Source organism: Aedes albopictus, chromosome 2 (assembly GCF_035046485.1).
Source record: "Aedes albopictus strain Foshan chromosome 2, AalbF5, whole genome shotgun sequence".
NCBI lineage: Eukaryota > Metazoa > Arthropoda > Insecta > Diptera > Culicidae > Aedes > Aedes albopictus.
In genome coordinates, this window is record NC_085137.1 from 47,206,350 (window position 1) to 47,229,494 (window position 23,145).

General features: G+C 41.2%; 2 protein-coding genes across 15 annotated transcripts in view; both read left to right on the plus strand.

The window, feature by feature from the left end:
- LOC109421509 (uncharacterized) overlaps positions 1–23,145 on the plus strand; it is a 486,639-nt gene that overhangs the window by 337,231 nt on the left and 126,263 nt on the right. The gene's annotated exons all lie outside the window — the stretch shown is intronic.
- Positions 7,753–15,194, plus strand: LOC109621297 (zinc finger protein 678-like). Its single transcript, XM_062849640.1, has 6 exons — positions 7,753–7,953; positions 8,018–9,252; positions 13,937–14,347; positions 14,412–14,545; positions 14,609–14,790; positions 14,871–15,194. Exons 1-5 carry the CDS (start codon positions 7,923–7,925, stop codon positions 14,787–14,789), a joined length of 1,992 nt encoding a protein of 663 aa, XP_062705624.1. The 5' UTR covers positions 7,753–7,922; the 3' UTR covers position 14,790; positions 14,871–15,194.

A 23,145-nucleotide genomic window follows, 5' to 3' on the forward strand; every position in this document is an offset into this window, starting at 1 on the left:
TGATGGCGATGAAGATGATGATCAAGGATGAAGAATATAGGATGAAGGAAGAAAGATTTAGGATGAAGACTGAAGGATATAAGATGTAGGATATGGGATGTAGGATGAAGGCTTAAGAATGATGATGATGATGATGATGATAAAGATTATGATGATTATGATGATGAAGTATGAAGGATATAGGATGTAAGATGAAGGATAAAGGATAAAGGATGTAGAATGATGGCGATGATAATGATGATGATGTAGGATGGAGGAAGAAAGATGGAGAATGAAGAAAGAAAGATATAGGATGTAGGATGAAAGATGAAAGATGAAAAATAAAGAAAAGATGTTGGATGAGGTATGAAGGATGATGATGATGATGATGAAAATGATTATGATGATGAAGTATGAAGGATATAGGATGTAAGATAAAGGATAAAGGATAAAGGATGTAGAATGATGGTGATGATGATGATGAGGGATGAAAAATGTAGGATGAAGGAAGATAGATGTAGGATGAAGAATGAAGGATATATGATGTAGGATGAATGATAGAGGAAAGTTGTTGGATGAAGTATGAAGGATACATGATATGAGATAAAGGATAAAGGATGTAGAATGATGGCGATGATGATAATGATCAAGGATGAAGAATGTAGGATGAAGGAAGAAAGATGTAGGATGAAGACTGAAGAATATAAGATGAAGAATGTAGGATGTAGGATTAAGGAAAATGGTGATGATGATAATGATTATGATGATTACGATGATGAAATGTGAAGGATACAGGATGCGGGTGATGATAATGTGAATGGAAGATGAAGAGTATAAAGAATGGGTGATGTAGGATGAAGGATAAAGAATTAATGTTGTAGGATGAAGGATGATGAATGCATGATGAAGGAAAATAGATGTAGGATGAAGAAGGAAGGATATATGATGTAGGATGAAAGATAGAGGAAAGTTGTTAGATGAAGTATGAAGGATACAGGATGTGAGATGAAGGATAAAGGATGTAGAAAGATGGCGATGATAATAGGGCCCATATAGCCGAGGCGGTAAACGCACGGGTATTCAGCATGACCATGCTGAGGGTGACGGGTTCGATTCCCGGTCGGTCCAGGATCTTTTCGTAAAGGAAATTTCCTTGACTTCTTTGGGCATAGAGTATCTTCGTGCCTGCCACACGATAAATGAAAAATGGTCATTGGTAGAGGAAGCTCTCAGTTAAAAACTGTGGAAGTGCTCATTGAACACTAAGCTGAGAAGCAGGCTTTGTCCCAGTGAGGACGTTACGCCAAGAGGAGGAGAGAAGAGGAGGAGGATGAAGGATAATGAATGTATGATGAAGGAAGTTAGATGTAGGATGAAGAAGGATGGATATATGATGTAGGATGAAAGATAGAGGAAAGTTGTTAGATGAAGTATGAAGGATACATATAAGATGAAGAATGTAGGATGTACGATTAAGGAAAATGGTGATGATGATAATGGTTATGATGATTACGATGATGAAATATGAAGGATACAGGATGCGGTGATGATGATGTGAGTGGAAGATGAAGAGGATAAAGAATGAATGATGTAGGATGAAGTATGAAGGATGAAAGATTAAGGATAAAGAATTAATGTTGTATGATGAAGGATGAAGAACGTATGATGAAGGAAGATGGATGTAGGATGAAGAAAGAAGGATATATGATGTAGGGTGAAATATAGAGGAAAGTTGTTAGATGAAGTATGAAGAATACAGGATGTGAGATGAAGGATAAAGGATGTAGAATGATGGCGATGATGATGATGAAGAATGTATGATGAAGGAAGAAGTATGTAGGATGAAGGATGAAGAAAGAAAGATATAGGATGTAGGATGAAAGATGAAAGATAAAGGAAAGATGTTGGATGAAGTATGAAGGATATAGGACGTAAGATGAAGGATAAAGGATAAAGGATGCAGAATAATGGCGATGACGATGAAAGATGAAACATGAAGGATGAAGTATAAAGGATGTAGGATGAAACGTGCTGGGATGAGTGATGAAGAATGTAGGATGAATGATGATGATAATGAATATGATTATGATAATGGCGAAGGATGAAGGATAAAGAATTTATGTTGTAGGATGAAGGATGAAGAATGTATGATGAAGGAAGAAGGATGTAGGATGAAGAATGAAGGATATATGATGTAGGATGAAGGATGATGATGATTAAGATGAATGATACGGCATGATAATGATGATGAAGATGAAGGATGAAGAATATAGGATGAAGGAAGAAAGATTTAGGACGAAGGAAGAAGGATATACGATGTAGGATGAAAGATGAAAGATAAAGGAAAGATGTTGGATGAAGTATGAAGGATATAGGATGTAAGATAAAGGATAAAGGATAAAGGATGTAGAATGGTCGTGATGATGATGCAGGCTGAAGTATTAGGATAAAGGATGATGAAAGATGAAGGATGATGATGATTATGATAATGGTAATGAAGTATGTAGGATAATGGTTGAAGTATGAAGGGTGAAAGACGCAGGATAAAGAATGAAGGATGATGATGATTATGATGTTGATGAATGATGTAAAATGGAGGATGCAGGATGTAAGGTGAAGTATGAGAAATGACGAATGAAGAATAAGTAGCATGATAATGATGATGATGGAGGATGATGGTCATGATGAAAATCATACTTTAAAGGATCTGAATAACAAATGGGCTTTTTGGACAGCTATCTTACCCAAAGGTCGCAAAAAGCTTATAAAAGATTTGCATAACAATGCCAATGCGGCCAAGGATTAAAATAAATATAAAAAGATTTAATCAAGGTATCGAACAAATTGGTTGGAATTAAGAAAATGCAATAATGATGATCGATTTTATTACTTTTGTTTTCTAACGAAAACAATTATAAGTTGTGCTTCAATAAATGCAGGTTTATAATGTTGGTAGAAAGTCATACATTTTTAAAGTTTTTTTTCTTACTTTTTGAATTTTTATAACAATTAGAGAGTAGGACAGGGGGAGAATGTAGGGGTTGAGAGAGATAGAGAGAAAAAGATTAATAGGGCATATAGCGTCAGTTGCGGTGATGCACCACCGGAAAAGCAAAGCAAACGATCAACATGAAATGAAACGTCAGTCTTGTAAAGCATTTTGTGCGAGAAGGTATCGCTCCTCCTCGTTAGCGTGCGTTTGGCTGCAGGATTCGGCTGGTGTGCTCGGAAGTGTCCCTCCGGACACTACAGATCGCATATCAGTCTCATATTTGCTGGGTTTCCTATTCATATGGGGCAGTTATGCGATCATAGGCTCTTCGTCTTCGAAAGCTGCGTGCGGCCCAACGCTCTTTCGAATGCTAGTTTAAATCGGAATTTTATAATTTTCTGTATCTATTTACACACAAGAAATCTCTTGTATCGTCATACAGTAACTTACCTGACCTGAGCCGATTTTCTTCTTTGGGTTTGTCTTCCTTGGATTCACAGTGCTCCGCTTTAAGGTCCCCAGCTTTGTCGCTCCACCCTCTTTACCGATCTTTTCTGTAATCGTAGCACTTATTTTTCTTCTTTTGGACTATTTCCCAGCACGCCCGAGGGCAAGGATGATTACATGATTACACTCACTCGCATATAGCCGAGGCGGTAAACGCACGGGTTTTCAGCATGACCATGCTGAGGGTGACGGGTTCGATTCGCGGTCGGTCCAGGATCTTTTCGTAAAGGAAATTTCCTTGACTTCCTTGGGCATAGAGTATCTTCGTGCCTGCCACACGATATACACATGCAAAATGGTCATTGGCAGAGGAAGCTCTCAGTTAATAACTGTGGAAGTGCTCATAGAACACTAAGTTGAGAAGCAGGCTTTGTCCCAGGAGGACGTTACGCCAAGAAGAGGAGGACTCACTCGCAAGAAGTTACACTCACTTGCTATTATCTAGGCTCAGAAGCATACTGCCCAAAAATTTACCGTATACGGAGGACTTTTACCTTGTACAGTAGACGTTCGATAACTGCAACATGTTTACGTTTCACTTAGCGAACAAAATTCGATAACTGCAACGTCAGAGAGGCGTCAACAACCCATCAATTGACGTTAAATGAACGCAAAATTCATTCGACCGTTCATTTGGGCTAACTTGGCGCTCCGTTTTGACGGATAGTGGTGCGATAACTGCAAATTTGTTGCACTTACCGGACTTGCAGTTAAAAAGCATTGCAGTTAAACCGTTTGCACCGACCGAACGTCTACTGTAATTTCATCTAAAACTTTGCCGAATAAAGTGAGGGTCGCATACTCGTTAGAGGGCTAGGTGAATTCAGTAACAAATTTTGAAAACGACGTACATCGGTCGGTGCAAACGGTTTAACTGCAATGCTTTTTAACTGCAAGTTCGGTAAGTGCAACAAATTTGCAGTCATCGCACCGGCAAATGTCAGAATGGTGCGCCATGTTAGCCCAAATGAACAATCGGATGAAGTTCACATTCATTTTACGTCAGTTGATGGTACAGTAGACGTTCGGTAACTGCAACATATTTACGTTTCACTTAGCGAACGAAAATCCAATAACCGCAACGCCTGACAGTGTCAACAAACCATCAACTGACGTAAAATGAACGTGAAATTCATCCGACTGTTCATTTGGGCTAACATGGCGCACCATTCTGACATTTGGCGGTGCGATAACTGCAAATTTGTTGCACTTACCGGACTTGCAGTTAAAAAGCATTGCAGTTAAACCGTTTGCACCGACCGAACGTCTACTGTATGTTGACGCTGTCAGGCGTTGTAGTTATCGGATTTTCGTTCGCTAAGTGAAACGTAAACATGTTGCAGTTATCGAACGTCTACTGTATAATCAATGCTACACCATAGTCTATTTTACGAAACGACAACAGTGTCGATATTGATATTAACACTCACGGGCTTGGGCGCAACCTCCTGTCAAATTTTCATTCATGAAATGAGCGATCAGCTGATCCGAAACGTCTCGTAAAATGGCTCATTGATTATACAGTAGACGTTCGATAACTGCAACATGTTTACGTTTCACTTAGCGAACGAAAATTCGATAACTGCAACGCCTGACAGTGTCAACAAGCCTTCAATTGACGTAAAATGAACGAAAAATTCATTCAACTGTTCATTAGGGCTAACATGGCGCACCATTTTGACGTTTGGCGGTGCGATAACTGCAAATTTGTTGCACTTACCGGACTTGCAGTTAAAAAGCATTGCAGTTAAACCACCGACGAACCGACGTGACAGTGGTGATTCAAAAGTGTCCCCCCCAAATTTAACGGTCGACCACCGAAGCGAGCGATCACTTCTGTCAAATCAGCGCAGACGCGAACCGTTTCCTATATGAACACACGGGGGTTCGGTGTCGAGCTATCAAATCATCGCGAGCCGTTATAGAGGTGGCGATAGTGTTAGGCTATTTTTCATCATGGCGTCGCGGACAACAAATTTGAATTTATTTGTTCTAGCTGTCACGTCGGTTCGTCGGTGGTTAAACCGTTTGCACTGACCGAACGTCTACTGTATGTACAGTAGACGTTCGATAACTGCAACATGTTTACGTTTCACTTAGCGAACGAAAATTCGATAACTGCAACGCCTGACAGTGTCAACAAGCCTTCAATTGACGTAAAATGAACGAAAAATTCATTCAACTGTTCATTAGGGCTAACATGGCGCACCATTTTGACGTTTGGCGGTGCGATAACTGCAAATTTGTTGCACTTACCGGATTTGCAGTTAAAAAGCATTGCAGTTAAACCGTTTGCACTGACCGAACGTCTACTGTACGTCGTTTTCAAAATTTGTTACTGAATTACACTTATCTCGTGGAAGGTCGCTTTCAAAGTTCTGTCACGGCTTTGGTATGCGTGTACAGTAGACGTTCGATAACTGCAACATGTTTACGTTTCACTTAGCGAACGAAAATTCGATAACTGCAACGCCTGACAGTGTCAACAAGCCTTCAATTGACGTAAAATGAACGAAAAATTCATTCAACTGTTCATTAGGGCTAACATGGCGCACCATTTTGACGTTTGGCGGTGCGATAACTGCAAATTTGTTGCACTTACCGGACTTGCAGTTAAAAAGCATTGCAGTTAAACCGTTTGCACTGACCGAACGTCTACTGTACGACCCAACCCTTATGTGGCCGACAGGGTACCCGGGTACCCAGTGCCCATTTAAAAAGCACGGTGTAGAAAAAAGCAAAAAGTTTGTCGGACACATAACGGTTAATTTATTCGGCAAAGTTGTATACCCCAGACAGACATGTGATACGAGTGTGATTCCTGTACAACGGTACGCAGTGCCAAGAAAATCCTAACAAGACTGACTTGAACTGAGAGAATTTTCAGTATGGCACTCATTTCAAGCGTAATTGTACAGTGATTCTTGTATCACATGTGTGTCATAAGTATTAGATAAAACTAAGGATATGTAGCATATTTCTGAGCTAAACAAAATAGCGAGTGTTCCCCTCCCTGCTTGAGGGCCTCGCCTTCCGGCGACCGCTTTCCGCGACGTCCGTACTCTATCGTGGTTCGCGTTTCGACAAGGTTCCGACACGCCCGCAGTTTCTATCACGAGGTCAATCAGTGGCTTCCACGCGCACTGTTTTTCCAGCGAGTTGGCCCATTTTGTATTTATTTCTTCTTCAAATTTACGTCCTTTCGTTTATGTATATTTTTTTGATTTTCACCGAAATTTTCACTCACAACCCTTCACAGCATCAGCAAACTTTTTCACTCAATTTACCGATCCGATCTCCCATCGACACTTTTCAAAACTCCTGATGACCCTTCGCAAACAAAGTGCTCCTGCCTTCAAGTGAGTGTGCAAATCTCATGAATGAAAGCAGCTCGTAAAATGGCCGCGTATTAAGAATGCGCCGACCACTGTGAAACGCGAGCGTGTGCACCAGAGTTACCCATAGGGTACTGCATTGTTTTGATTTTGCATGGGATTTTGACGTTTCTTGGCCTTGTTGTTTATAAAATTTCTGTAAGAGTGAAAGAGAAGGAGAGAATTTCATGCAGCGCCCTATAGGGCACTGCACTGTTTTGATTTTGTATGGGATTTTGACGTTTCGTGGCCTTGTTGTTTACAAAATTTCTGTTAGAGTGAAGGAGAAGGAGAGAATTTCATGCAGTGACCTATTGCTCATGTGTACATAAATGTGACAGCGAGCCTCCCACCAAATTGTCTCCCAGCTCTTCAAAATCGCAGTGTGCTGCGCTGCTAGGAGGCTCACGAAAATCTGGTGGGTGCGAGCTAGGCACATAGCTCCCGGGGAGCTCGTCTCATGCGCTGCGTGAGCTGTTGGTATCTAAGGTGAAAAACAACTTCTTGGTAACGAAGAACCTCAACAACTTTTTTCCGTACGCAACACAAGTGTCTGGTTGGTCTATGCGATACGACTAGGGACTCTTAATGCAAAGGTTAAGGTTTCAATTCTCGTTCGTTTAGGAAGTTTTTGTCGTGAAATTTTCTAATTTAACCAGCGCATGAGACAAAGCTCATGAGACACATCTTGAGAAAAATGAGGCGCACAACTTTCAGTCTCAAAATGTACTGTGCTCCTGGGAGCTTGCTTGCAATGTGCCTCCCGTACATGGGACTACAGCACGTGTACATCAACTCTGGTGTGCACCTGCATGGGTGTGCACGTGGCCATGGCGTCGGCTTTGTGTCAGGCGAGCGTCGACTTGGGCGTCGAAGTTGCATTTTGTTTGAGGGCTGACTTGGATCGAGCTTGTTTGTTTTTGATTGGAGCTGTTCGCTTCGCAAAGTTTCGTAGAATAGTTTCATTTATTTACTAAAAACGGTTGGAACATTAAGTTTTGCGAACTATTTTAGAAAATTGTTTATGCTGTAGCGTAGTTCCCCTTGTTTTGCAAATTCACAATCGTAACATGGAGGAGCTAGCGGGAGAAATTGTGTACGGTAAGTTCACTTCATTTGAATTTCACAATATGCTCTTCATTTTTTTTGATCTTCCGTCTCCCAGTCAAACTAGAACCGGAAGACCCTGTCGATTATCCCCTGCCGGAGATAGAAATCATAGCCAATGCGCTGGAAAGTGACTTTCCAACTGATACCGAGCGGGTGAACCAATACTGTCGACTGTGCTTACGCGAAAGGCCCACTCTGTACCCGTTAATGTCCCGGGTGCAGAATGTTACGGTTCCGGATATGATCCAAGCGGTCACTGCTATCTGTGTTAACCCACGAGACAACCTACCGCAAAAAGTGTGTATCCAGTGTGTGGTACGTCTGGACTATGCTTACAATATTCGGAAGGAATTTGCCGAAAGTCAACGGGTGCTGAAGAACTTGGCCAAGTCCAAGGTTAGCAAGTTGTGGGAATGCTTGAATGATTACCAGAAAGGGACTTTGGCGATGACCGAGACGAGGTCGGAGGAACTTTTGCGACAACATAAGGACATCATAAGTAAGCGATTAATCCGGAAGGAGGAAATGATAAAAGCTGAACCAGATGCAAAACCGGAGGATGTAGTAGAAGCTATTTTGGATACAGAACAGGATGAAGCAACCGTAGAAGGAGCCGAAAATGTGGAACAAGTGAAACATGGAAAAGAAGACATACCGGATGAGGTGGAAGGTTACGATGCTTGGGAAATAGATTCAAATGAAGATGAAATAGACTTACCTCCGAAGAAGAAAAAGAAGAATTTGAACCATTCAGGACAATCGAGGTTTAGAAAAATTCTCAACTATAAAATACTATTCGACGAGTCTGATATCGACCCAAACAAGTGCTACATTTGTCAGGAAGTATTTTCCGACGTTACGAATCTGGAATTGCATTTGCCCAAACATAAAGACATGGTTCCATACAGTTGCGGCAAATGTAAAGGCACTATCTTGGAAACGAAACCTATTGTGACGGTCATTATGGTCAATCGTCATTTCCGGATGCACGCCGGTTCCATGCAGTGCCCGGAATGTCCCTACCGGTGCTACAAGGGGTACTGTATGTATAACCACCTGAAGAAATTTCATCTGTCCGATCCCAACGAAGGATGCACGTGTGAAACGTGTGGTTACAAAACGAAACACAGGAGAACACTGGAAATGCATCTGCGCATGCACAAGAACGTGGACGAAGGTAGATTCACGTGCTCGTTCTGCGCAAAGAAATTTGGTACCAAAGCCCGGCTGCAACGTCACGAACGGATCCACACCAACGAGAGGCCCTACGGATGTCGGTATTGTACCAAGGTAATATGTTATCACCTTTCATTTCTTCAGGCACTAGACTAGACTTCTACAGAGAACGAACGTTGTTAAATAGGATGGTACATTTGGGATGCGTTTAGGCCCGCGCTTTCCAAACTCTGTTTCCGTGGCGCACCAGGCATTTGCAGGCTCGCTAAAACGAAAAGAAGAAGCGTGCTTGCGATACGTTGGGGCGCCCCGAAAACCGAGTTTGGGAAGCTCTGGTTTAGGCTATTCGATTGTTTTACCGAAGAATTAAAAAGATCCGAAGAAGATTAAAGCGAAACGCGAATTTATTTGCTTTTATAGGACAGTAACACCACATCTCTACGCACCCTAATATTATCTTTTTCACTGCCACACAATTACTTTGATCTATTGCGGTGTTTTAGTATGTATTATCCTCTTTGGCTTTGCCGTGAAGGAAGTAATGGCAAGTGCATCGCTTACGGGAAAGCGTGTCGCTAGGCAATGGCCAGGAACTCAATACAGATTAGCCTCATTACGAAAGGGAAGTAGCTTGGTGTATTCTTAAGCTAGTGATGCTTCTCTGTCTGAACAAATGCAAATGTTTGTATTTCTGTGGTCTTTTTTGATGCATTCCAAAATAGTATAAATTTCAGCCCAAAAAAATAAAAACTGTTGGGCAGGTTTCCAATGGTAGTGACACATTGGTTCAGGGTCAAATATTTGCTATTATGTTACTAGTTCAGTTTCAGTAAATCTATAGGTCCATTAAAGTCTCAGAAAATTTTAGGCGCATCCATTTGTAAACAATCCTGTACTTAATCCGGTACAGACTGAATAACACCTCTCGAAACCTTACTTCATGAGTTCTTGAGGTAGGGTGGGGCGGTGCAAGATGGGTCAGCTAAGGATGGACCACCATAACTTTGTAAATACAAATCGTATTGGTTTGTATTGGTACGCTACTCTGTAATACACTAGTTAGCTATGCTAAAAGTGGATAAAAAGTTTATTAAATACAAAATATGATGTTAAATAAGCAGTTTTAAAAAGTGATCGATTTTGTGCAATGAAAAAAGTACGGGGCAAGATGGGTCACCTTTTAAGTAATTCACATTTTCTCAACGAAAAACGTCAAAATATTTATAAGATTTGTTCCGCATTCATATATGCTCCATATCCATACTGAGTAAACAAGAGCTACTAGTAAACATTTTATATTTTTTTTTTTAGGAATTTAAAAAACTTTACGATTTGAGTGGTCCTAACTGTCCCCACTCGCATAACAGTCCCATTTGTAAAAAGTAGGAGTTGAGAAAACGGCATTTGAAGTTTGAAAACTTGTTTCCATAAAAAACTTGAAAAAAATCGCCAAAATTGGAAAAACATTTCGATCATCTGGAAACTTTCACAGATTGCTTTGCACATGAATATATAACTATGAAAAATATTACAATCACTACGAAGTTGTTCAATTTTGTGTTACGTGACACAAAAATCCATGATGGAACTGTTATGCGGGTGCTTTTGATATGGAACGCTCTTGAATTGGTATTTTTTTCACACATTGACATAAAAATTCGTAATTTTCATTATTGTTTTTGGATGTACATATGTACATCGAAAATGATGACTACATATTCATAACGTTAACTCAACAGTGATGCAAAGTCATTCCGCTTGATTGAAGTCATTTATGAGATTTTTTTCCTTCCCTGTTGGGGAAATTAAGCCACTGCGTCCAATAAGTTCAACTTTTATGGCATGTCCCGTTTTGATATTCGCATCTAGCCAGCTATAGCATGATACACCATGAATGTGTATAGTTTAGGGCCTTTTGCATTCTCTTCGAAACAGTTTCGTCATACTTTCCTCTCACTATTATGACTATATCCACAGACTGTCTGTGCTATATCGTCCGCAAAGCCCAAAGCTTCGAAACCTCTCTCCTTCAAGCTTCGAAGAAGAGCGTCTACAACTAAGTACCACATTTGTGGTGAGAGGACTCCTCCTTGAGGGCAACCCTTTGTTGCCCTTACTGTTATAGAAGAACTTCCCAGCTCAGAGGTGATTTCTCTTTTTGCAAGTACTGTATAAATCCAATGTATGAATCATTGGTCGAAGTTTTTATTCTCCCTGGCACGCTTCATAGATGAATAGGAGGTATTATCAAATGCTCCTTCTATATCTAAAAAGGCGCATAGAGCTATTTCTTTGGCTGAAAACGTTTTTTCCACCTTCGTTACTAGCGAATGAAGTACCGTAACCGTTGACTTACCAGATTGATAAGCAAACTAGCAGTCAGATAGGGGATGCTCTTTTATGTAAGAAGAATTGGTAAAATCCTTCAAAACCTTTTCCATAGTCTTCAATAAAACTTAAGAAAGACTGATTGGCCTATATACTTTCTGATGCGCCTTCCCCTTTTTTGGTATAAAAATAACTTTTACAAGTCTCCATTTTGATGGAACGTAATCCAATCTCAAACTAGCCTTGAACATCTCAATAAGTGACGGAACCAACACCGCTTCTCCGTTTTAAATCAGTGCTGGAAATATCCCATCAACTCCTGCAGATTTAAAAGGCTGAAAAGATCTAATTGCATTTTCCACTCTGGCCTTCATGAAAATTTCATCAGCTAAATCTGATGCGATGTTTACTGTACTAGTTGACTCCGAAGAGTTTATAATAGGACATCCTTTACCTTCCAGAGATATAGTATCATTGGATTCCACACTTAGAACCGAACCTGTAAAATGGGTTTAAATCATTAAATCCAAAGTTTCACGAGGAGTTTTGGTAAAAGCTCCATCGTCACGCTTCAGGTTTACCAATTCATTTGCGTGATCTTTTGCAAGCGTTTTTCGTAGTCTTGCAACTACAGGAGTGCTGTCAGGGCCGGATCTAAGGGGGGGCCGGGGGGGCCCGGGCCCCGGGCCCCCACATTTTAGGGGCCCCCACAAAACCAATTTTGGTTGCTAACATTAGCTTTGTTTTTCATATTGCTCAAGTACTGTTCGAAAATAAGGAAAAACATTTTTGGTCATCTCTCCTAGGGGCCTCCACATCCGCTCGGGCCCCGGGCCCCCACAATCCTTAATCCGGGCCTGAGTGCTGTTTATGTTTTCACATGTCAGCACCCAAGATTTTCTTTTAGGTTTTCGTATTTCGTTGTTGTATTCAGTCAGGGCTTACCTGTACTGAGTCCAATCTCCCGTTTGTTTCGCTCTACTGAACATTTTACGAGAAAATTTTCTAAGGCGATCCAGTTTAAAGTTCCACCATGGCACGTCTCTAGTAGCAGACGATTGTATGGTGGGGCAAATGCTGTTGTTATTAAGAAGAAGACTAAGAACTAACCATCAAAAATTAATTCGCCTCATTATGGCTATGGATCGCCAACCCGGAGACGGCGGGTTCGATTCCCGCTCCGGTAGGGGACATTTCCTCGACTCCCTGGGCATAGTGTATCATTGTACTTGCCTCACAATATACAAATTCAAGCAATGGCAGGCAAAGAAAGAGGACTACTACGAAAGGCCGAATCACGAAAGGCCGAATCACAAAAGGCCGAAAGCACGAAAGGCCGAAGGTAACAAAAGGCCGAAGCACGAAAGGCCGAATGGAACAAAAGGCCGAAGGTAACGAAAGGCCGAATGTAACGAGAGGCCGAAAGTAACGAAAGGCCGAATTACAAAAGTAGCTATTTTATTACTTAACCCTTTCCTTTCCATTACTTTTACCATATAACAAGAAAAAAACATTTAAGCAAATACATATTGTCCAACATAAATTCATTATACTTAAATCTTTTTGGAAGTTTGAACTGTTGTCTACAAATGTGACATGTTATACATAACATGGCATAATAAGCTTATAACAGCACATAAATGATAGAAAGGCGAAATAGCTGGCCGAACAACTACGTTTGTTATATATATAGGGAAACGCTTGCTGTCCGAACTCGCTAACGCTCGTCGGACGTGAAAAAAGATAACAACTTCTGTTCGCATTATACCTAGCATACTATTGGAACTGCTGTTTTCCTTGGATTCGAATCGACGCAATTACGGTGCATCGGATATCGGATACTTCGGCAGCATTCTGGCGCCTCAGTTCCTCAATCCTCCATGCGGCTACGCCGCATGGTTCACATTTATGTGCATTTTACGTTGGAGTGGGGCGTTATTTTTAACTATTCAATTTGAGGTTATAACATACATCTTCTATCTTCTGATTTTTTTTGTGATGGAAAATGTTTTCCATTTTTGCGGAAACCATTTTTTTTGTGAAATTTTGTTCAAAAATGGTTTCTGCAAAAACGAAAAACATTTTCCACCACAAAAAAATTCAGAAGATACCCCTATCCATACGCTACATGTGTACGAAAACCGATTTTGAAAATATTGCTTCGTTATTTAATAAAAAATCAAAAACCAAAAAGTGAGGAAATACTTCCAGTTTCGCCTTAAGCTAATTCTTCACACATGAAATGGATGTAGTGCATTCATTGAAAGGTTTTTATCATTTTCCCATGTAGTTTTCATTTGAAACTGTAACTACTACATGGTCGATCTTTTTTTGTGACGCACACTGTAGCTTATGATGCAAATGGTGAAAATTTATCCATACATTTTTGAATAACGCATAATAAGGTGTAAGAGTTTAATGAAATATTTATCTTTTTCAATAAAGCATAATTTCGCTTTTCGATTCCCAGAGTTTTACCAACGAGACCACCTTCCGGGCCCACGAACGATCGCACACCGGCGAGAAAGGCTACTGCTGCGAGTACTGTGGCAAGGGTAATCCTACCAAGTCAGCATTAGACGCGCACCTAGCGACGGTTCACCGGCTGGAATTGGAGAAAACGGGCCAAAAGAAACCATCAAACAAAGACAAAAATGTAAAAATCGGAAAACCTATAAAATGTACCCATGAAGGTTGCAACTATGTAGCAAAAAATCGTTCGCAATATTACCAGCACAAGCCGTTGCACATTTTGAAATTCCACTGTCCTCACTGTGATCTGCGCTTCCCGACCAAGCAACGGTTGGATATGCACGAATATGTCCACACGAAAGTGAAGAAGTACTGCTGCGATGTTTGTGGCAAGAGCTTTCGGTTCCTTGTAAGCGACCCATTTTTGGTAACATCACCAGCGGTTTAAATTTTTCGATTTTCCATCTTTACAGAATATTTTCACCGAGCACATGGCCACCCATAACGGTATCCGATCATATGCCTGTGAAATTTGCAATTTAGCTTTCGTCCGTGAGCGAAACCTAAAGGAGCACATGAAGAAACATTCAGATGTTCTCGACTATGCGTAAGTTTTTGCCATCATGTCAATCATTTTATCAAAACTATAACATCTATGCCAATTTTAAAGGTGTCGACATTGCGGCAAGAAGTTTAGATATCGGGCAGATCTGTCGAAGCACGAGAAAACTCATAAGGATCCTGAAGCCCTAACCAAGCAAGAGATTGATTTGGGTTGTTCGGACAAACTGGATGTAATCACCGAGCAATGCGACGAGCAAAACCTTATGGAGGAGTACCTAGATGAGTAAGGTAACTGCCGTGAATCGCATATCAGTCCCATCTTTGCTGGATTTCCTATGCAAATGGGACAGATATGCGATTCACGGCAGGTAAGTTATAGTTAGTTTTACTCGAAAGGATGATAAACGATGAAACTTAAATCGAGAATCGATTAGAAATTTCCATTGTGATGACGTCCTCAATTGAACTTGGGTGGTTTGACCGCGATAGGACACAATCGGTGACGTACTAGAATTGAAGTAATGAGCTGAATTTTTGTATGGGTGAGAGGGTCAATTCTCCGTTTCTGCAATGTAATAGAGGAAAAAGCGTGGGTATTATGATTCCTAGCCTAATTTGATGCTGTTTGAGCAAAACTTTGGGTAACTGTGTTGTTTAAGTAGCAAGAAATGGAGAAAACAACAACATGCTTACCCAAACTTTCTTCAGAAATTTCTCAAAAAGATCCTTCAGAATATCCTCCAGGAATTTCTTCAGAAATTCATCGAGAAGTTACTCCAGACATTCATCCAGGAATCCTCACATATTTCTCCAAAAATTCATCAAAGAATTCCCCCAGGAATTCCTGCATAAATTCCTCCAAAAGTTTCTCCAGGGATTCCTTCTGGAATTCCTCCAGGGATTCTTCCAGGAATTTCTTTAGGGATTTCTAAAGAAATTCCTCCAGGGATTCCTCTTGGAATTCCAGGGATTTCTCCTGAAAGTCTTCCACGGATTCATTTGGGAACGCCTCCAGGAATTCGTTCCAGAACTCCTTCGTGGATTCTTTCAGGAATTCCTCAAAGGATTTCACCAGGGATTTGTTCAGGAATTTCCAGAGCTTGCTCCAGTAGTTCTTCCAAGGATTTCTTCAAGAATGCCTCCAGGGATTCCTCCAGAAATTCTTTCAGGGACTCCTCTTGAATATCCTCCAGGAATTCCTCCTGGAATGCCTCCACGGATACCTCCAGAAATTCCTCCAGGAATTCTTGCAGAAATTTTTTAAGGAATTCTTCTACGGATTCCTCCAGGAATTCTTTAAAGGATTCCTTCAAGAATGCCTCCAGAGATTCCTGTTGAAATTGTTTCAGAAATACTGCCAGCCAGGAATTCTTCCAGTTATTCTCCAGGAATTACTCTTGTTATACCTACAGAGATTTCTCCAGGAATTCCTTCAGGGATTCGTCAATAAATTCCTCCAGGAATTCCTCCGGGAACTCCTCCAAGAATTTCTGCAGCAAATTATCTGCGGATTCCTCCAGAGATTGATCATGTAATTCTTCCAAGGATTCATCCTGAATTCTTTCACGGATTCCTGCAGAAATTCCTTCAAGGCTACCTCCTGTAAGTCTTCCAGGGATTCCTTAAAAGGATTTCTCCCGAGATTTTTCCAGAGATTCCTCCTGAAAATTTTCCAGGAATTCCTCCAGAAAATCCTCCTAGAGTTCTTTCAGGAATGCTTCCACGGATTCGTTCTGGAATGCTTCACGAATTCCTCCAGGAATTGCTTTAGAAATTCCTCCAGGAATTCTTCCAGAAACTCTTCAAAGGATTCCTTCCTGGATTCTTTCAGAAATTTCTCATGAAATTCCTTCAGGGTATCTTCCTGAAATTCTCCCAGGAATTCCTCCAAGGATTCCTCCGGAAATTCCTGCAGGGGTTCCTCCAGAGATTTCTTTAAAGATTCTTCCAGGAATTCCTTCAGGAATTTCTCCAGGAATTTCTCCAGGAATTCCTTCAGAGATTTCTCCAAGGATTCCTCCAGGGATTCGTCAATAAATTCCTAGAGTAAATACTTCAGGAATCTTCTCTAAATTCATTGAGGGATTCCTCCAGCAATTTTTCCAGGAATTCCTCCTGTAATCTCTCCAGGGATTCATCCTGGAATTCCTCCACGGATTCCTCAAGCAATTCTTCTAAGGATTACTTTAGGAATGGCTCCAGGGATTCCTCCAGGAAATCCTACACGGAAACCACCAGGCATTCTCCCAATGTTTCCTTCAGGAATGCCTAAAAGTATTCCTCCAGAAATTCTTCCAGGGATTCCTCCAGATATTTCTCTTGGAATTCCTCCAAGGATTCGTCAATTAACTCCTCTAGGAATTCCTCCTAATATTCCTCCAGAAGTTCCTCCGAGAATTCTTAATAATATTCCTCCAGAAATTCCTCCATGAATTCCTTCCCCTGGGCTTTGGATCAATATTGTCTAGGGAAGAGTGTCTTTTGCGGGCCCTCTTGTTTCACTTGTTGCTAGTGTTGTTAAACCATATTTCTTTATTACTTTATTGTTATTTTTTCTGATATAACAACATTAGATTAATGGGTGCGACAGCAGTGACCATCAAAGCCACTTATGTCCCAGGATAATTCGATCCAATAGCCAACGGCTTCCTCAATGGCCGACTGGGTGCGTGCTTTGGGTGGCGGATTTAAGCAAAGGAAGGGGAATCATACTTCGATTGACTTCATCGGATAAAGTGCCATCCGATAAGCGTTCTTGTATGAATCACCTTCCATCGTCTCGCAGTCAAAATTGAATTAAATAAAGCGAATAAATGTTAAAAAACTTAAACACTAAATCAGTTGTATTACAGGTTTGTCCTCATTTCAACTCTAGACATTATTTTCATTACTGTATTAGTTTCAATATTTAGTTATAAAGTTTGAGAAAGAGTATAGCTGCACATGACTGCGAGACGACGTGGACCACATTGAGGAAATAATTAGTCGATATATTGTAGTTGGACCATTAGGGCATTTTTCTGCTGTTGCTCGGTCGGTTGGACTGGTTGACTGTATTTCTTTTGCGCGATGAGATACTTGCATTATCAACCCGAGCACGAGAATTTGGGTCAGTTAGTTCGATGTTGATTGGGTTGTGACAGGGGGATGCCCGAGATGGTTGCCACTGCCCAGATAGTTCGGCTTCCTAATCAAATGTTGAAATTTTCAAAGGCCCAGCTATGCTGCAAATACAAAATATTTTATTTTCTTGCAAATTAAATATAATTAAAAATACATTAAATTATGATTGATATTCGTGACGATTTTTTTCCTGTTTGATTACATACACACTAATACTAAAACAGTTACTGCTATTATTCATAAACATAAATACATAAATACTAAACACATAATATTTACTAATCCATTTTTCCTTCTTTGTTTCTAAAATGATGCATGGTTCGCATCCTTGCGGAACATGAACGGTGCATGAGCACAAGCTTTTTCAGATTAACATATGGAAGATCTTCGAAAGACAACCAGAAGCTAACAAACACAATCTATGGGGAAGTATCATCGACATATGTAAGTAAACAAATGTAAAATACTCTCCATGGAACCTGAATTCCAAGCGTGCACAGGTAAATAATTAACATACGGCGGGAAACAAGAATTTATCAGAAAACTAAGTGGATGGAAAATTGTTCTTCGATTTTTCGCAATGTAAATGAAAATTTAACTAATGTTACGCGTACAAATGAATAACTAGTTTTCAAGTAGTTTTCTTCTTTTCAAAAGCTCTAATAATTAGAATTATTCTCTTTTTTTTGCAAATTTGTGGAGCTTTTGCAGCCGAATAGCATTGATATTGCCAAGTCCGTACTAACTCCCGGCCCGAGTTACACTTAATTGTGCTTATAGTTCCGAAGCTAACGCGTGATCAATAACTTAGGATGCTTTGTTGACGTCAATGCGTCTCTACACGACACCTACTTCTTTGACTAAGCTGGACAACATTACTTATGTATGACAAGGAAAATGTTTCTACGTTTTTAAATGTTGGTATTATATGAAAAGTGAGGGAGTATAACGTGTTTTCTACAGGAAAAACTAGTAGGACAGACAGAACAATTCGAAGATTTAGCCGTATATTGCCTAGATCCAGGAGCAGTGTCTGTTAGGTGCAAATGTTTATTAGTTATGAAGCTAATACGTTATCAATGAGACCAATTAGTCTGGACATCTCAAATAATAATCTGCAATAAATGACGCAAAAACATTATGACCAGCAATTACTAACATAATGAACATAACTAGGTACCTACTTGATAAAACACTTCAATAGAGTAGAAGCTACATATTTGATATGGGGCAAAACAGTAACGCTACTTAAGTTTGAGAAGCAAAGGCAACTAACTGACAAATTGACAAGGACCTAACATACAGCATGGACTTTACTACAGAAACCAATTTCATACTTTCTACCGTATTTGCATTATTGTGTCCCAAGTCTAGTCCAATACCTTTCCCCAACCTATATCATTACCCTTCCGATGGTGTTCATGTGGTCCGCACGGACTATTACGGCCATTACCCCTCCTTGATCTTCGGCATTGGATTGACTTGCGCTCTTATTGCCCCACCAACTGCTGCAAAATGAAAATGAAAATGAAATGAAATTCCTCCATGAATTCCTCCAGAAATTTCTCCAGGAATTCTTTCAGATATTCCTCCAGGAATTCCTCTACAAATTCCTTCAAGAAATCCTCCAAGCATTCATTTAGGAATTCCTCTTGAAATTCCTCAAGGGATCTATCCTCGAATTTTTCCGCGGATTCCTCGTGAAATTCCTTAAAAAAATTTCTCCAGCAAGTCCTTCAGGAGTTCCTCCCGGAAATTCTACAGGAATTTCTCTAGAAATTCTTCCAGCGATTCCTTCATGAGTTTTCAAAAGCTTCCTTCAATAATTTTTCCAAGTATTCCTCTATGGCCCATTTACATATATGCTAATTCAGGGAGACAATACATTTTCGAGCAGTTACTTACCTTACCTTACCGATCAGGCTAAGGCCTTGGTGGCCTCTGCTGTACATAGTAGCCGTCTCCATTCCACTCGGTCCATGGCTATTTTTCTCCAGTTCCGCACTCTGCATAGGGCCCGTAGATCGTTCTCCACTTGGTCGACCCACCTAGTTCGCTGCGCACCACGTCTTCTTGTATCGGTCGGATGACTCTCGAGAACCATTTTAGTTGGGTTGCTATCCGACATCCTGATGACGTGACCTGTCCACCGTAGCCTACCGATTTTCGCGGTATGGACGATGGTTGGTTCTCTCAGCAGTTGATGCAGCTCGTGGTTCATTCGCCTTCTCAAAATCCCGTCTTCCATCGGCACTCCGCCGTGGATGGTACGCAACACTTTCCGTTCGAAAACTTCAAGGGCGCGTTGGTACTCTGCACGTAGGGCCCATGTTTCGTGCCTATAGAGGACTACCGGTCTAATCAGCGCTTTGTAGATAGTTAACTTCGTGTTACGGCGAACTTTATTCGATCGTAGAGTTCTGCGGAGTCCAAAGTAAGCACGATTTCCTGCCACGATGCGCCTCTGAATTTCTCTGCTGGTGTCGTTGTCGGCGGTCACCAGTTAGCCCAAGTACACGAATTCTTCAACCGCCTCGATTTCATCACTATCGATATAAATTCGGGGTGGCGGGCGCGGTGATTCCTCCCTGGAACCCTTTGCCATCATGTACTTTGTCTTCGACACATTAATGACTAATCCGATTCGCCTGGCTTCACTCTTTAGTCGGATGTACGCTTCCGCCATCATCTCAAATTTTCGAGCAATAATATTAATACCATCAGCGAATAAACCAAGCAGCTGAACGGACTTCGTGAAAATCGTTCCACTCGTGTTTATCTCTCCTAATTACATCCTCTAAAGCAATGTTGAACAGCAAGCACGAAAGACAAAAGACCATCACCTTGCCGTAACCCTCTGCCAGATTCGAAGGGACTCGAGAGTGTCAGTTAATCCGCATTCGTGCATAATCTGCCATAGCTGCTCTCGATCGATTGTATCATACGCCGATTTCAAATCGATGAACAAGTGATGTGTGGGCACGTTGTATTCGCGGCATTTCTGCAACACCTGGCGGATGGCGAACATGAACATCTGGTTCGTTGTAGCGCGTTCACCCAGCCTGATATTGCCTCACGAACTCTCTTGCAATCGGTGATAGACGGCGGCATAAAACTTGAGAGAGTATCTTGTAGGCAGCGTGTGATCACGCGGTAGTTCCCGAAATCCAACTTGTCGCCTTTTTTGTAGATGGGACACACGATACCTTCCAATATTTCCTCCGGTAATACTTCCTCCTCCCGAATCTTGGTAATGACCCAGTGTAGTGTTCTCTCGTTTTTCAACTGTTCACATTCGCCGTCGTACCAGTCGTTTCTGTGATTCGGAGTCGCGAAGCCTAGTGCTGTAGCCGAGGTACTACCTATGGCGGATCGGATGTCCCTCCAGCCATCTTCAAGTGTAGCTGCGCCAAGCTGCTCTTCCGTTAGTAGGGCCACTGCTAACTGCTGCGCGTAGTCTTGAGCCACTTCTACGTTACGAAGTTGCTCGATGTTGAGCCGCGGCGTTCGACTTCGACGCGTGGTGATAACTGTCGAAAGTCCGCACTGCGGTATGTGCGGACGTTGGTTATATCTGAGAAGAATTTACCGTCGATTAGAACGTGGTCGATTTGGTTTTCTGTTTGATGGTCGGGTGATCTCCAGGTGGCTTTGTGAATATCTTTGCGGGGGAAGAAGGTGCTTCGGACTACCATACCACGGGAGGCTGCGAAGTTTACGCATCGCTGGCCGTTATCATTCGATACGGCGTGCAGGCTGTTTGGCCTGATTACCGGTCTGTACATTTCCTCCCTTCCTACCTGCGCGATCATGTCGCCGACAACGATTTTCACGTCACGCGGCGAGCAACCACCGTATGTTTGCTCCAACTGCGCGTAGAACGCTTCTTTTTCGTCATCAGGTCTCCCTTCGTGTGGGCAGTGGACGTTGATGATGCGGTAGTTGGGGCTCGTTCAAATATTACGTAACGCTAAGGGGTGAGGGAGGGGGTCTAGCGCTGTGTTACGATTCATACAAATTTGGAAAATTTCCCATACAAAATTTGTTACGTGGGGGAGGGAGGGGGTCTTAAACTGTCAAATTTTCCGTTACGTAATATTTGAATGAACCCTTGAAGAAACGGCCCTTAACTCTCATGTTAAGGCCGTTAATGCTATTTAACGGCAATGCAGCTTCGGATACTATACAATATGAGTATCTAAAGATCGGGCCGGTTGAATAGAACTAAAAAATAAAATCCGACGCCATCTTTAAATTCTAGATGGCAGACCATAATCCAAGACGGCGGCCATGGAATGGTAATTTGTGCTATGATACCATGCAATATGGGTATCGATCGGTCTTGATCAGTAGAAGTCAAAACCCGATTGACGATTGACGATATTTTGAAATCCAAGATGGCGGACTATAATCCAAAATAGCGGTCAAAAATGGTGTTTTGTGGTATGATACCATGCCATACGGGTATCTATCGATCGGACTCGATGAGTAGAAGTAAAAAATTGATGATCGACGCCATTTTGAAATCCAAAATAGCAGACCACGATCCAAGATGACAACCACGGAAAGGTAGTTTGAGGTATGATACCATGCAATATGGGTATCTTTCGATCGAGTTTGATGAGTAGGATATTATACATGCTAGGGTAGAGCATAAGGTATAGAGTAATAGAGTAGGGTAGAGGGTTGGGTAAACGGTAGGATACGGTAGGGTAGAGGGTTAGGACAAAAAGGCAGAGGGTAGAGGGTTCGATTTTTTTAAAGGATTTCTTCAATAATTCCTTCCGGAATTTCTTCTATGATTCTTTCGGGAATTCCTGCTCAGCTTCCAGCCGGCAATACTTCCATGATTCCTCTAAGGATTCCATCAGGTATTCTCTATAAGATTCCTTCAGGAATAACGTCATGGATTTCTGCCGGGATTGCTTAAGAAAATCTTGAAAGGATTCTTCAGACGTTCTAGCCAGCATTCCTTTATTTATAGATCCTTCTAGGATGTTTGGCAAGTATACCTTGAAAGATTGTTTCTGTGATTTTTCAAGGATTCCTCCCGGGATTTATCCACTGATTCTTTCCGGAGTTTCTTCTGTGATTCTTTGAAGAATTCCTGCCGAGCTTCCAGCCGAGATTCCTCCCAGGATTCTTCCGGATATTTCTCTCAGGATTCTTGTAGGGAATCCTCCCTGGACTCCTTTGTGGATTTCTGTGGGGATTGATTTTAAGAATCTTCTGTATGGAAAATTTTGAAATTTCATGTGCAGCGTAACACTGATGTTTACATTTTACATTACTTTTATGATTATGGTAGATCTTCGGAAGGATTTCGAAGTATCTATTTCTCGCATAATTTTAAACCGTCTCCTAGAAATAAACGTTGTTTAGAATTTCTCCGGAAAATCTGCCTGAAATATTCTCAGAAACTTTTGTTGTTATCTCAAAGAAGGAAAACCCCAGTGAAAATCGTTTCCAATACACAAACATTAAAATTCTGAATGACCATGCCCATCTCTGAGAATGTTT